Below are 14,511 nucleotides of genomic sequence, written 5' to 3'. Positions count from 1 at the left end.
CTGGCAGCACCTCCGCTCTTCTGCCTCCCCCTCTCCTCCTCGTATTTCTGCAGCGCCCCGGGTATGGCCTACATAGCTAGCTTCTAGGCCATCCTTGGTGCCTCAGGTGCAGCAGCTCCTTCTCCCCTCCCTGTCCAGGAACAAAAAGACCACCAATTACTTAACACTGCCCACTGCAGATTCCCTGACCAGTGTCTCAGGTAAAAATTTACAATGGGGAGCAAATTGGTTGACTTTAAGTGGATCCAGGTGGGACATAGTAGGTACTTAAACTAAATTTGTTGGTTTAACTAAGATAGATCTTGAAAATTATCACTATTAAGTCTGAAACTTTTATTCTGTTGAGGTTTACTGAAAGTCATATAAGCTATGTTATCTCTTTACAATTTGTTAGTAAAAAAAAAAAAAATGGCTAAAATGATGGTTAATTGTCTGTTTCCAAGTTTTCATAGGTAATTAAGATACCTTTCAAAGTCTTTGGTAACCTGAAACCTTAAAGTTATGCTTGGATGATAAATGGGATTAAATTCATTGGACATCTAGGTCTTTTCCAAATGAGATAAAGTGCTGAAACATTGATTAATGGACATCAGTTTGTTCTTTTGACTTTTGATTGCAAAGGAACTAAGAATATTCTAATCTTTTGGTAAACATGCTTTGTACTTAACTGTTTCATAAATTTGCCATCTAAAGAGTTCTGGTGTGACAGTTCAAAATCAGTTACTCCTTAGTTTTCACTGGAGACTAAGGTTTCTAAGAGTGAAAAACTGTGCTAAATCTAATTAAGACTTATGGCAATAAATGAAGCAACTCTGAATGTAGAAAAGTAGGAGATGTGTAAGGAAAATATAAGGATTGGGAATATATTTTTGTTCAAGGTAAAAGAAAGAAATTTTGTCCTAAATGAGACTGACTGGAAAGAAATGGCTTGGGACAAATTCTCAATGCAAGGGAAGGTGTCGAAGATTTGTGAAGGGAAATCCTTGGAAAGGAATTTAGGTGTGGTCAGGACAGACTAAGATCGAAGTGAATGGATTTTAAAGTACAAAGGTATAAGATTGAAAATCTACTTTCTGTTCAAAAGTCTTCTTGATTTGTTGGTCTGCTCTCCATAAGAAAATATAAAGAGTTGTTTTCTCTTTGCCTGCCCAGAAAAAACAGTTTCTATGTTTTGCCTTTATCAGGTCTTTAATCCTATTTTGGTGTGTTCTTTAAAACTTTCTAAGCTTTTAGCAAACTTCTTCAAACCATCCTAAGTAACCAAACTCACACCATACATGCACAAGAACAACTTCTCCAAACTCACCTACAGGCTAACCCAGCTCAGGACCAGGTCCACTTCTCTTGGATAAAACTTATCCAACAAGGCACTTCCCTTACCAACCTTTCTGGGATAGGCAATCTGTCCCACTGTTTTATCTGTGCCGCCTTGGGCAATGCCCCCCTGGTGGCTGTTCCCCTCCGCAATGCATTTAACTGCACCAACCCCACACCCACACCTCCAGGACCTTCTCCGTCTCTGCACAATATTCCCTTATTCACTGAACCCCCTCAACCACCAATTCTCTTTCTGTTATTCCACCCTTAACTCTTCCCTCTGCAATGCCACCCTGTCAAATGTCACCTCTCATCACGCTCCTATCAGAGGTTTCTTTTGGTGCAATGGCACCCTATCTAAATCTCTTAATACCTCTGCCTCCCTCCTGTCTGCCTGTCTCCCTGTTCCATGATTAACTATCTATAGTCAGGCAGAAATAGCCCTCCTTAATGGCCCTCCCCCAGAAAAACAAAAAAAGGGCAATCTTTCTCTCACTGGTTATCAGGGTCTCCCTGGCCTCAACCCTGGTGGCCACAGGATTGAGTATGGGGGCCTTAATCCACTTTGTAGATTCCACCAGAGACCTATCTGAGAGGCTTCAATTGGCCATTGAGGCCTGGGCAGAGTCTCTGGCCTCCCTACAACACCAAATAACCTCGGTGGCCCAGGTGGCTCTTCAGAACCGACATGCCTTGGACCTCCTCACCGCAGACAACGGCAGAGCCTGCATGTTTCTCAATGAAGAATGCTGTTACTACATCAATGAAACAGGTGTAGTTGAGACCAATCTCCACACCCTCACCAAAGTTCGTGAGTCTCTCCAGGCCCAGTACCACACCAGTGGCCCAACTACAACCCGATGGTGGCAGACCCCACTAACCACATGGCTCCTCCCCCTCCTAAGCCCGCTCCTAATCACTGTCATACTATTAATGGTGGCCCCTTGCTTTCTCTGATTCAAGGAAGGAATCCGCGAAATATCTCAGGTATCAATCAACTTCTTTTACACCTCTATGTTCGCCTGCCCACCTCCGACATGCCCCATGATGCCCCTATATCAGCAGAAAGCAGCCAGATCTGAATCAGCCAGATCTGAATCATCGCCCCATTATAACAAAACAAAAAGATCGGAATGTTGGGTTGGCGAGACTGAGGATCTCAAAACGGCCAACCCCAGGCCAGCAACCTCCCAATAACACCACCTCGCCGCCCTACCCTAACTTAGCTTACAAGATCTGTAACCCTTGCCCTAATCGGAATGCCACCCTGCCCCCATCTTCCTGCCAAAACTCTTCATAGACACCCCCCCCCCCCCACTGTGTGGTTTGCCTGGGCCCGACTTCCCCCTGCCTGCCACTTCCCTGCTCTCTCCCTCCCCTGCGGGCCACAGAACCTTGCCCAAGAGTGCTTCCCATTAAAAGCCTGTTTCGACCAACTTTTGCCTGGCCTCTCTATTCCATTTCACTACCAATTGGATTAAACCTGACAGAATTAACTGCAGTGGGAGAGATTCTGTTTTTAAAAAAGGAATACCAGAATATTACAAGATGATTTTTCATACAAAAAATGGTGGTATTACAAGATACCATTTATGAAATGCTAAGAATTAGGATTTCATTCTTTGAAGATATTTGGATTGTTTGGATTATTTCTTGAAGGCAGGACCAAATGACCAGCCACAATTCCTACTGTTTAGGACCTAGGATATCCACATTTATAGCAATAAGAAGTACATTCCCATCCTCCCACAGCCTCTGCCCGTGGAAGGTTGTTCTCCAAAAATACTTATACTCTTCTGATGGAAGCATGGATTTCTAAGCACGGATCTGAGGATCTTTTTAGTATGATGCAATCAACCCCAGAAGCAGAATATTATAATTGAAATCTAGAAGATGAACCTTCATTAAAGTCATTAATTTCAATAGATAATTTTGAAAGCCATCTTTTTATTTTTTATTTTTTAAGCCATCTTTTTAAATAATATTATAAGAAATTAACCATGTCTCATGTGTCTCTTGCTTGTTTGCTTTTCTGGTTTTAGTAATTGTAATTTATGGTAGTAATGTTTCTACTTATTTCAGCAGCAATGTCTTAGGGAAAATACTGATATCAATCAAAATAATAATGAAAAAAGATTCAAGTGTATTAAATAAGAAATCAAGAATGCATATCAAACACAAAGATTAAAAGTTCACTTTGGTAGTTATATGCCCTTTATATGCCATACACTTTGTAAAAACATTATCTTACAAAAAAGCATTTTTCCTTTAAAGGTGAATAGCATTTTCCCACATGGGCTAGTTGACTTTCCTGAAACTTTTTTCTTCAAGTTGGGCTTTGCTTCCCTAAATTTCCTATAGCAAGCCAAGTCTAAACATATTATGCCAAAGAAGGAGATTAAGTCCTGCAGTGTGGATAGATTTAAACAAGAGGATCCTTATAAATGCTGTAAATGGAGGGGCTTGTTGCAAGGACAGGAAAATGCTGGCAAGCAGGCAGGCAGATGTCTAAAGACCATTTCCCAGTTTCTGGACTAAGAGGGGATGAGCTGTTTAAAAGGGAAATTCAGGGTAAGAGATTATATGCATATTGGTGAAAAGGGTGTGGAAACTTACGGCTATTCATGAGGAAAGAGGAGCATGCACATTGAGCAAACATTTATGTAACATACACCCCCGTCACTTTGAGGGTGGAAACTTAATATTAGAGCAATGTGTTTTCAGAGTAGTGTTATTGGGGTCTGGAGCTGATAGTCAAGAAAGACTTCTTGAAATATGTTCAGTGCAGAAAGGTGGTGTTATTAAAGCATGGGAACAGGACCCATGGCAGAAGACAGTGCTTTGGGGTTGGGGGAAATAAAGGGAAGGGAAGTTCCTAAAGGATTTTCATATGCTAAAATGACTCACAAGATTATTTTTCCCTCAAACAAGACATTAGCATTAAGAGAGTTGGAGTTTCCTGAAGGAGCATAATACTTTGCCTGCCTCACCTATTCATCAATGGGCTGCAGGTTATAAGGACAATTAATTTTATCTACATTTTCTTTTCCCTTTGTTTCCCACATCAAGAGCAGGGCAAAATTCAGCCCCTAACATCAGGAGGTTGTCTTAGGACAAAGAGAGGGTTCTGCACTTGGTCTTTGGGCTCCTTATCTCTGGTAAGGAATGCAAGGGCTTGCTTGTATCATAGACTAGAATCAGTTGACCTTGAAGAACCAGGCTTCTGCAGAGACAGCCAGGGGGTTTGTTAGTGGTTCTGAAAAGACACAATAGCTGAAGAGAGGAAACAAATCTCTGAAAAACAAGCTTTAAACTTTAGCCTAGTTTCAACCTCATTATCTGGTTTCAAAATCTCTGAATTTTCAGTATGTATACTTGTTTAAGTTATTTGACCTTTTCAAGCCTTAGTGTTTGCAAATACAAAATGGAAATGGGACCATGTCTATAAAAGGATTTTATAATATATGTAATATTTTTCAAATGGAAAATATTATTAACAGGAACAATAAATTAATATCTTGAAAGTATCCAGAAGACTTGAAAAAAATGTAAAAATCTACAGGATACTCCTGAAGAAGTCGTAAATGAGATCAATGCACAAAATTGGTGCTCAAGATGTGTGCAGCTATTATTTTTCACTAACTAATTAAGAGATCCTTTCAATGAGCTGAGTTATTACAGAGCCTATTGTTTCTATTGGGGCCAAACTCACACTCTGACTAAAGATAAACGAATTGAATAGGAAGCAAGTTAAAGAAATAGAGATTAGGGAATGACATATATATTTATTTTATTGAATATCAACATTAAGAATAGAAATTTCTAATATTAATTAAAAACTACTATTTGTCAGAAAGCATGCTAGAATTTATCTGCATTAACCTAGCACATCCTAATAAATGAAAGAGCTAAGATTTGAGTCCAGACAGCATCTGAGGCTGCAGCCTGTGTTCTTATCACTACAGCAGATGCACTTGAGTAGACAGCATGAGGGAGACTCAGAGGAGGATGTATATTTGTTGTGCCCAAGATTGCGAATCCGAGAAACCACCAAGGAGCCGACACCGATGCAAGCACAAGAGGGTTTATTAGCAAGCTCGAGCTTGGGTCCAAGTATACCCGACACAGCAGAGCAGGGACTTGGACCCTGAAGTGGGTTACAGCTAGGTTTTTTATGGGCTGGTCTAGGGGATTTTCAGAAGGGGTGGAGGAATTTCTCAAGTTCTGTTTACATTCTGATATGGGGCTTTCAAGGGCATTGAGCTCTGTTCTCATTCTAATATGGGACTTTCTACCACCAGTGTGGGCTCTGTTGTCTTTCTGATATGGGATTCCCTGCCGAGGACATTCTGCAGTTTTTCCTGTAAAGATCAGCTCTTATTCACAGGGGCCTAAGATGGCTGTACTTGTGCTAATGCTAAACTTGAGGTGGAATGGCCTTGATTTTTCTCAGCCTCCACATATTTTGATGATTACTTTTAAAGTAGCTCTTTCACATGCTTGGGCTATAATCGCTTTAAACTAAATTTCTAGAAAAGGATTTCAACATGCTTCTTTTTCCATCTTCTGCCTCACTTGCTCTTCCTTCTCTAAAGCAGTGTATTCCACCTCTTTCTTGCCCTCTCACCCTCCAGGGTGTTATGGCACAGGTAGTCATGTGCATTTCTTAGCAGGAGGACCTGAGCCCATTCAGGCTTGCAGCTGATTGCTCTTGCAGGTGTCTCTAAGTCCTTGGTGATAAGACAGTCCCTTCCTAGAATAAAACTTTCTCTTTTAGGGCAGCCCTGGTGGCTCAGCGGTTTAGCACTGCCTTCAGCCCAGGGCCTGATCCTGAAGACACGGGATCAAGGCCCATGTCAGGCTCCCTGCATGGAGCCTGCTTCTCCCTCTGCCTGTGTCTCTGCCTCTCTCTGTCTCTCATGAATAAACAAAATCTTAAAAAAAAAAAAAAACTTTCTCTTTTACACTCTCAAGAATGATTTATTGCTCCTTATTCTTTTTCCTTAGAGTTTTAGCTATATAGAACTGTCATGAAGCTTTTAAAATTATTTTTACATATTTGTCTCCATCAGTACACCTTGAGGCCTGAGTATCCGGATGCCCATAACAGTTGTAGCTTGAGTCAGTGCATGAGGAGTGTCCTACAAATAGCAATAGCCAATGACCACAAGTGTTCATAGATGTCAAACTTATATTTTGCAGAGTTGAATAGAGAATTCTATCTTTGAGAGCTTCGGTGCTTGGGTAATATAATAGAAGATGCTAATTCAAGTTTTAAAAGAGAAAGGAGTTGGGGATCCCTGGGTGGTGCAGCGGTTTAGCGCCTGCCTTTGGCCCAGGGCGTGATCCTGGAGACCCGGGATCGAATCCCACATCGGGCTCCCGGTGCATGGAGCCTGCTTCTCCCTCTGCCTGTGTCTCTGCCTCTCTCTCTGTGTGTGACTATCATAAATTAAAAAAAATAAAAAAATAAAAATAAAAGAAAATGGAGTTAAGCTGCCAAGAAAAACAAAATCTTAAATGATTATTTTAAGATTCCATAGCAACATGCAATTTATGAGAAGGAAAAATATCAACAGGTTTCTGGTTATTAAACCTGACATTGATTATTTTGTTACAATTTCATATTACAAGGAATATTAAGGCCAATTGAATAAACCATAAAATTGGTGGAGTTTCCAGAAATTCTTTAATGTTTAGTTACAAGTTTTGTGCCAATGTTATCAATTTAAATAAGTAATATGGAAGTTGAAATATTTACAACAGAGGATTTGCTGATTTTTTTTTATAAAGTGACTTGTCATTACACTTATGTTAGAGTCTAAGATTCATGACCTGTCTAGCCATCTTCTTTCCCAGTGTTGTCTCTCAGTCTCTCTCTCATCTGTTCTCTGGATCTCTGGAATGTACCTCACACTTTTGCTTCAGGCCTCTGCCAATACCAGCCCCTCTGTCAGCAAAAGTCTTCTTCCTGTCCATTCTATCTTTAATCTTTCCACTCATCTTTCAGCCACTGTTTAAAATTTACATCATAGAGGACATTTCTCTGACTTGCCAATACAATTTGGTGTAAAATGCTTTCTTACTCCCTATAATGGCACTTACAATGATCTGTCCCGACATATTCACTAGTGTAGTAATTTATTTAATATCTTTTTTTGCCACTTCTCTAGACATTATAAGCTTTAGATGATTAAAAAGTACTTTTCAATTGCTTATCATTGGACTATATTTTTGAAGATAGTATGTTTTCATTTTTTCCCTTAAGATGGTATAAGAAAATCATAAACACAGAGAATGTGACTTCCTTTAAGCTTCTGAATATCTCCTGACAGCAGTTATCAAAACTAAATTCTACTGCCATTCATCCATTCTCCTCTAGTATTTTAAGCATCCAAATGCCAAAAAAATGGATTTATTAATAAACTAGTTAATTGCTTTGAAAATACTTGCCAAAGCAGAGAATTCCTTCTAATATTTTGGGTATTTAATGATGCTACCTTTATGTAGCTCCATATAAGAAATGGTGGAAAACACTAGTAATTATCCTTTGACTATTTTCAGTACACTCCTCATGTAATTCAAAGGCCATATCTGACATATTGCCTGGGATTACTCTATTCCATTAATTTTTAGCTGCACTTTCTGTTAACATCTCTGAGGTTGAAATACACATAGATGTGTGAACACTTGAAAACTTCTAGTAAGACCAAGAAATTGCCATGTGAAAGTCTTTTTGACTCAATAAAATAGAGTTACATAAATAAGGTAAATATGTATTTTTTAAAAGCAATAAATGTCTTTTAGACAACCTAAACTCATTTTTTTCATTTCTTGTCTAGATGAATATTTTCATGATACTTTCAGGGTTGAAGAGATCAACTCAATAAAAATACCATGCTTATTAACCTTTTTAAAATTTTCAAACATATTAATAAGTATTATTTAATTTCATCATCTTGACAGCTCTGTAAAGGAAAAGGGAAATTGTGTGTGTTGTTCCTTAATACAGTAAAGAACTGAATCTCTTGTGTTAAATGCATTGGTAGCTACATTGCTAGTAAGTATAGAAACCAGAAATCCTCACTTCTGTTTCATGAGCATGCTTCAGTGTTGATACAGAAAAGAAATACATTAGTTATGGACTTTGAGGCATGGAGTTTAGGCTGCTATGACCATTTTTAACGAAGATTTAGCAGTAACATAAAATCTTTATGACTATGGCGTCTCCACCATGCACTTAGTCAACATTGATTCAAGGTATGGCCATGTTAGCAATATGGATTGATGTATGCCAGCCTGTGTAACTCCAGGTTTTCATCAGGACAGTGACCTACTGGACCGGCGGAAACACTGCTTCACCGTGCAGTCCGAGTCTGGGGAGGATCTCTATTTCTCTGTGGAGTTAGACTCTGACCTCGCCCAGTGGGAAAGAGCCTTTCAAACAGCAACCTTTCTGGAAGTGGAACGGATACAGGTGAGAGTCTATGAAATTTTAGGATTTGTGACTCCTAAAAACACGTGATTGCTCCCTAGAGTTTAAATCTCTAATAGAAAATGGTGTGATTTTGATTAATTTACAAAGTCATTTCCTGTTGTCCAGTCATGACCACCTCACTTGTAACATGAATGGCTTCATTCTCTTGCAATGCTCTTTCTTTCTAGAAATAATTCCCTTCAACTCTACATTTCAAAACCATACATGAAATTTGAGAGTTTTTCCAGAGGTCAGATCATCACAAAGGTTTTCCTGATTTCCAAACTGTCATGCTCATTATTACCACTATTCCCACAACTATCCTGTTCAAACTCATCCCACTCGTGAGCATCATATCACTTTCTTTTGTCTGTTTTCTTAGGTCTACTTACACGGTCTTATTGGAGTGATATGTGCTTGTCATTCCCCACACTAAATTATAGGTTGCTAATTATAGGTTCATTTACCAGCTGAAATGCATTTTGTACTGCATATTTATTATGCTTTATTTCTTAAGTGTCAAGTTATATGTAGATCAAACTTCATAGAACCTTCAGCCTCTACAATTAATGGGACCACGGAATAGATGAGGCTCCCAAACATTGGTTCTATGGCTGACATCTGACAGATATTGATGGCAAAACTGAGCAGTTGTAATGGACTTGCCACATGCAAATGGATTCACAAAGCCAAGACCTAAATAGACATATGGGCACTTAATTCAAAAACAAACATATGATGATGATAATATAGCATTGACTCCTCTGGAATGCTTGGCTGTAATAGGAGATTTGATGTACATATTTTCAATATGCTGAACTGATTTGTAACATATATTAATTCCCTTTATTTCTGACTATAGCTTTCTATATTGAACATATCAGTTTATACCAGTATGACATGGTATTTCCCCTGATTTTCAGGGGAAAAAAAATAGGAGAATTTCACTTGTTTCATTGCTCAGTTGACACTTTCTAATAGCTCTGCTGATCTGCATATATCTTAAAATGTTAATGTAACTGAGGAATATTGTTTCAATAACTTAGCTCTAAAGAACCTCAATTCAATAGTTTAATATCAAAAATGGGAACATGAAAAATATCTTCAATATTATTTTATTCTAAGTGCCAACATCTAAGACCACTTTAAGTACTAAAATATGTTAGTTGAATAGTTGAAATTTTTGTTATTTATACCAATATTTTTGTTTTTCTAATTATCATTTCTTTAGAGTATCACACTTTACTTATAAACAATTACATGGAAATATCTATCTGTTGGTCTCAATTTAAGATTTCATTTGAAGTCTCCTGAGGTTTAGAAATAAGACAATATTATATTGTTGTGATGTATGTTAACATTGTGTGTGTATGGTTTTTGTTTTGTTTTGTTTTTTTGAGTCTGTGCTTCATATTCTCAAAGCTGATGTCCTGAGCAATGCATTTCTTTGGGCTATCTCACAATACTTATTTAAGATGCATATAGCAAGTGAAAAGTAAAATACTTAATGCTTTGTTAGCTTTTGATTGTTTTATAAGTCTTATGGTTTCCCTTCGTTTACTGCATTAGAGATCAATATGCAGTGACTGAACACCTTGGTGGTATTATTTTCAAAATTCAAGGATGTTAATATATTTACATGAAGATGTTTATGTATTTTTCTTCTATGTCCTCAGTATTCCCATTAGCATTAAAGTTGTTAAGAAATAAATTAGAGGGGACATATGTTATATTATGAAATAAGCAGAAAGAAAATTAATGAATTACTAATACAAATTAATGAATTAAATAATTTCTTTTGATTTTGAAATTGGTTTTCATTAATGGGATTGCACCCTAACATTTTCTAGCTTCTAATCTATTTCTTTATTTTTTAATAAAGATTTTATTTATTTATTCATGAGAGACACAGAAAGAAGGCAGAGACACAGGCAGAGGGAGAAGCAGGCTCCATGCAGGGAGCCTGATGTGGGACTTGATCCCAGGACTCCAGGATCACACCCTGAGCCAAAAGCAGATGCTCAACTGCTGAGCCACCTAGGTGTCCCTCTAATCTATTTATTTATCTATTTATATATTTTTGGATCTCTAATGTACTTAATATTGATATAATATCTACATATTTAAAAGGTAATCCATTAAAAGCAGGTATTTGCAAAGATTCTACATTGTTATTTAAATTAAAACCTTAAAATTTGGAGAATGTAGTGAATATTAAAACAGGAAATGACAATTTGTATGAATAAAATCTTACAACATATACTTAGCATTCCAAGTACCAGTATTGGGCCTAATTCATTTATAATATTTTTAGCACCTTTATTTTTCCTTTTTCTGAAAGATTTTCCCAGAGTAAGTAAATAACACTGGTAAAGGGCAGACAACTTATTTATTTATTTTTACCTTACAATAATTCAATTTGAATTAATATAGCTCTTTTAAAATAGGACTTCTAATGAAAAAGCACATCATTTACAAAATTGATTTTCTTTAATTATTAATATTGGTTGAAATTCATATGTATTTAATTCAAGTGTAAGCATTTAGCTATAATTCAAAAGGATATATTAAAATGTATAGAGATGCCTGGGTGGCTCCTTAGTAAAGAATCTGCCTTTGGCTCAGGTCATGATCCCAGGGTCCTGGGATTAGGTCCCACATCAGACTCCCTGCTCTGCAGAGGCCCTGCTTCTCCTCTCTGTCTTTCATGAATAAATAATAAAATAGTTAAAAATAAATAAATAAATAAAGTAAAATGTATTTTATGTGTGATGTATCTTCAAATGTTATTTCATAATATAAAATTCTACACAAATCTTCCAAATGTTTCGAGTTATCCCTAAAAAGTATAATTTCTTGCTTTTTCTAACTATAATCCAATTTTTATTATAAAATAAACATAGAAATTAAACAAATCTAATATAGTGTTAAAACATTAAGTATAATAAATATTAAGTATAGTCATCATATATGTTTCTTAAAAGATGATAAATCATAGAAATAAACTCAGTCTCCATTTATATCATATCTGTTTCAATTTAATGATTATTGATGAATTAGTTTCATTTGTAATTCTGAACTTAATGAGATAAATTTTAATGTTCTGGACTGAAGGTGTTTTCATCTGATATATTCTTTTAAATTATAGTAATTGAGAAAAGCAAACAAATATGTCTAAATTAGAAGGAATAAGCCTTGAACATTTCTTACTATCGACTGTAGTTTTAATAAAATAGTGATGGGTAGATACAAGCACAGGAGATAGCCTGCATTAAATCAATAAAATTACACCCAAACTGAACTTAAAAGGCCCATTAAGTAAGTTTTTTGAAAAACTTGACTCCAAAGGAATAATTTAGCATGGTTATAACTTTTCTATGCAAAATGGGCTGACAGCCATAGCTTTTGGTGAAGGCACCTTGATGCATTTAGCCATCATTATAGTCAGAATGTCATTCATTTAATGTACTTTTATATACAGTGTTATAAAACAAATATGATATAAGGATTAGTGTTGAAAATTTGCTTGAAATCAGTTTATCTCTTTCTCTTCCTCCCTCTCTCCCTCCTTATTTTGAATTATAAGGGTTTTTTTTTTCATTTAAATATCCCATTACAGTTTTCAATTAAATGGAAATAAAATTGGCCTGTGGACATATAAATGCATTATGTGGCATATAAGTCCTGAGTTTTTATTTCATATTTGTTATTGTTAAATTTCAGTATCTTTATTTTAGTAGTCTTTCCAAAATATTCATATAAGTAAAATTATAATTTAAATTGATCTCAGTGTGAAAAGCCATTGTTGATTTTTGAAGAATCAGTAGGTTTATACAAATAACAAGCAACTGGTTAGTGTCTTTGGGAAACAGCTTGTGCCACATGGATGAAAATTATATGAGAGATTCTTAAGGTAAAGATATTCTTATATGTTTTAGCTTGGTTACTGAATCTGTGTTTGTGTGCCTGAGAGTTCTCTTTTAATAATATCCATGAAATTGATATACCAAGAATTGAAGTCTTGAAGAATTGAAATCTTAACCTTTAAGAATTCACTTTTGGTTTAATGAAAATGCAATGATATTTAGCTACAGAATATAACAACGTAACATAATCTTGCCTACACTTAAACATTTTTATACCAGTATTGCCAATATAGTAAAGGGTGTCAGTGTAGCACAAGGTAAAGACAAGTTTCCATGGAGCAGGATTGGAAATGTGGTCTTGCATACCCCTTGGTAGGTGAAAAATTATTCAGCTTGTTTTGTCAACATTAAGACATCAATAATACTATGTATCTTATAAAGTTATTGCTGATATTAAGTTAGCTATTGCATAAACAATTTACTACAGGAGCTATCATTCTTTGATAAATGTTGGCTATTAATACTGATATTGAATAAAGCACATGAAAAGTAACAGTATTTTCTGTTCTGTCTAGTGCAAGACCTATGCATGTGTGTTAGAAAGTCATCTCATGGGACTCACCATTGACTTTAGCACAGGATTTATCTGCTTTGATGCTGCAACAAAGGTAATGTGTTCAGGTCAGCTCTGAAAGATGTGCTGCAGACAGTGTAAATTAAGAATGATTCAAAAATAATTTCTAACTCCTGTCAACATTTTAATTGGTTATTATGTATCAAATGTAAGATCCTCATTTTTGTTAATAGAAAATAAATCATGCTTTATTTTGTTTATAGAAAAACAAAAGTTTGAATTTTTAATAAAACATACATTTCCACAAAATATTATAACTATAGAAAGTGAAAATATATGTGTAATATATATACATTACAATTTATAATATATGCATAATATATATTATATATTCTCTTTTACCAAAAATTTAATTAAGGGGAAATTTTTTTCTCCCAATTTTTTTTCTCTCCAAATTTGTTTAAACTAAGTGGTTTTTATTTCTTATTTTTCTGCACCAATATCTCTAATATCCAAACAGGGAAAACATTTTTCAGAGTTTAGTTTAGTTTTACAGGTAATATGTTAGAATTATGGTATGGGGAATTTGGGGTTTAGAATTTCTAGCCAGGGAGTATTACCCTTGTCAACCCTTACTGGACTTAGTAAGGTCTTGTACTATCTGATTGGGTTCCTTTTCCACAAAGGATCTTTCTCTGAGATTGATGTATATTGAATGATAAACAGAATCTTCTCAGTTGGTCAAATATAAGAAACCTTAAAACACAACTATCTCTTAGCCATCACTAATTTCCTCCCAGTACTGGAGTCACTGCTACAGTTTCTGACTTGTGGCTCTGTTCCCCGTGGAGGACATTCTTTTCCCTCCCATGGCACATCAATACCTCAGATCCACTCCACTTTTCCCTTTATCAAAGTATGGCCCAAGGAATAAATCCATGTTTCTTCCCACTAATTTTAAGGATTAATGAGTAATTCCTTACCAGGAAACTTATATGTAACTTAAAAATTAAGCATTGTACAAAATTTTCAAAGACAAATACAAGATAATGATATAAGTGTATGAGAAAGGCAGTGTACAGAAAGGGAAAGGGTTTGGATCTTGGGAATGATGGAAGTCCATGGTGCAGTCCTGCAGCTCACAGCCAACTATGATGTGGGTTGATGTCTGAAGATCTTACCATTTTTCATGACTCAGCAATTGAGATTGTCACATAAAAACTCACATTATTTAAAAATGGCCTTTTTTTTTTTTTTTTTTGACATAGTGAAATTAA

At 36.0% G+C, this 14,511-nt stretch overlaps 1 protein-coding gene across 6 annotated transcripts in view; it reads left to right on the top strand.

Annotated features, from left to right (window-relative positions):
- Positions 1-14,511, top strand: part of SNTG1 (syntrophin gamma 1) — an 818,827-nt gene that overhangs the window by 749,878 nt on the left and 54,438 nt on the right. For all 6 annotated transcript variants that reach the window (XM_077876979.1, XM_077876980.1, XM_077876977.1 and 3 more), the window contains 2 exons: positions 8,642-8,794; positions 13,236-13,328. In XM_077876979.1, the coding sequence (XP_077733105.1) occupies positions 8,642-8,794; positions 13,236-13,328 (246 nt within the window). The remainder of the gene's footprint in view (positions 1-8,641; positions 8,795-13,235; positions 13,329-14,511) is intronic.

The sequence above is a fragment of the Canis aureus genome, chromosome 28 (genome assembly GCF_053574225.1).
Source record: "Canis aureus isolate CA01 chromosome 28, VMU_Caureus_v.1.0, whole genome shotgun sequence".
Classification (NCBI taxonomy): domain Eukaryota; kingdom Metazoa; phylum Chordata; class Mammalia; order Carnivora; family Canidae; genus Canis; species Canis aureus.
Note: the sequence above shows the minus strand (reverse complement) of the source record. Positions and strands in the feature narration are given on the sequence as shown.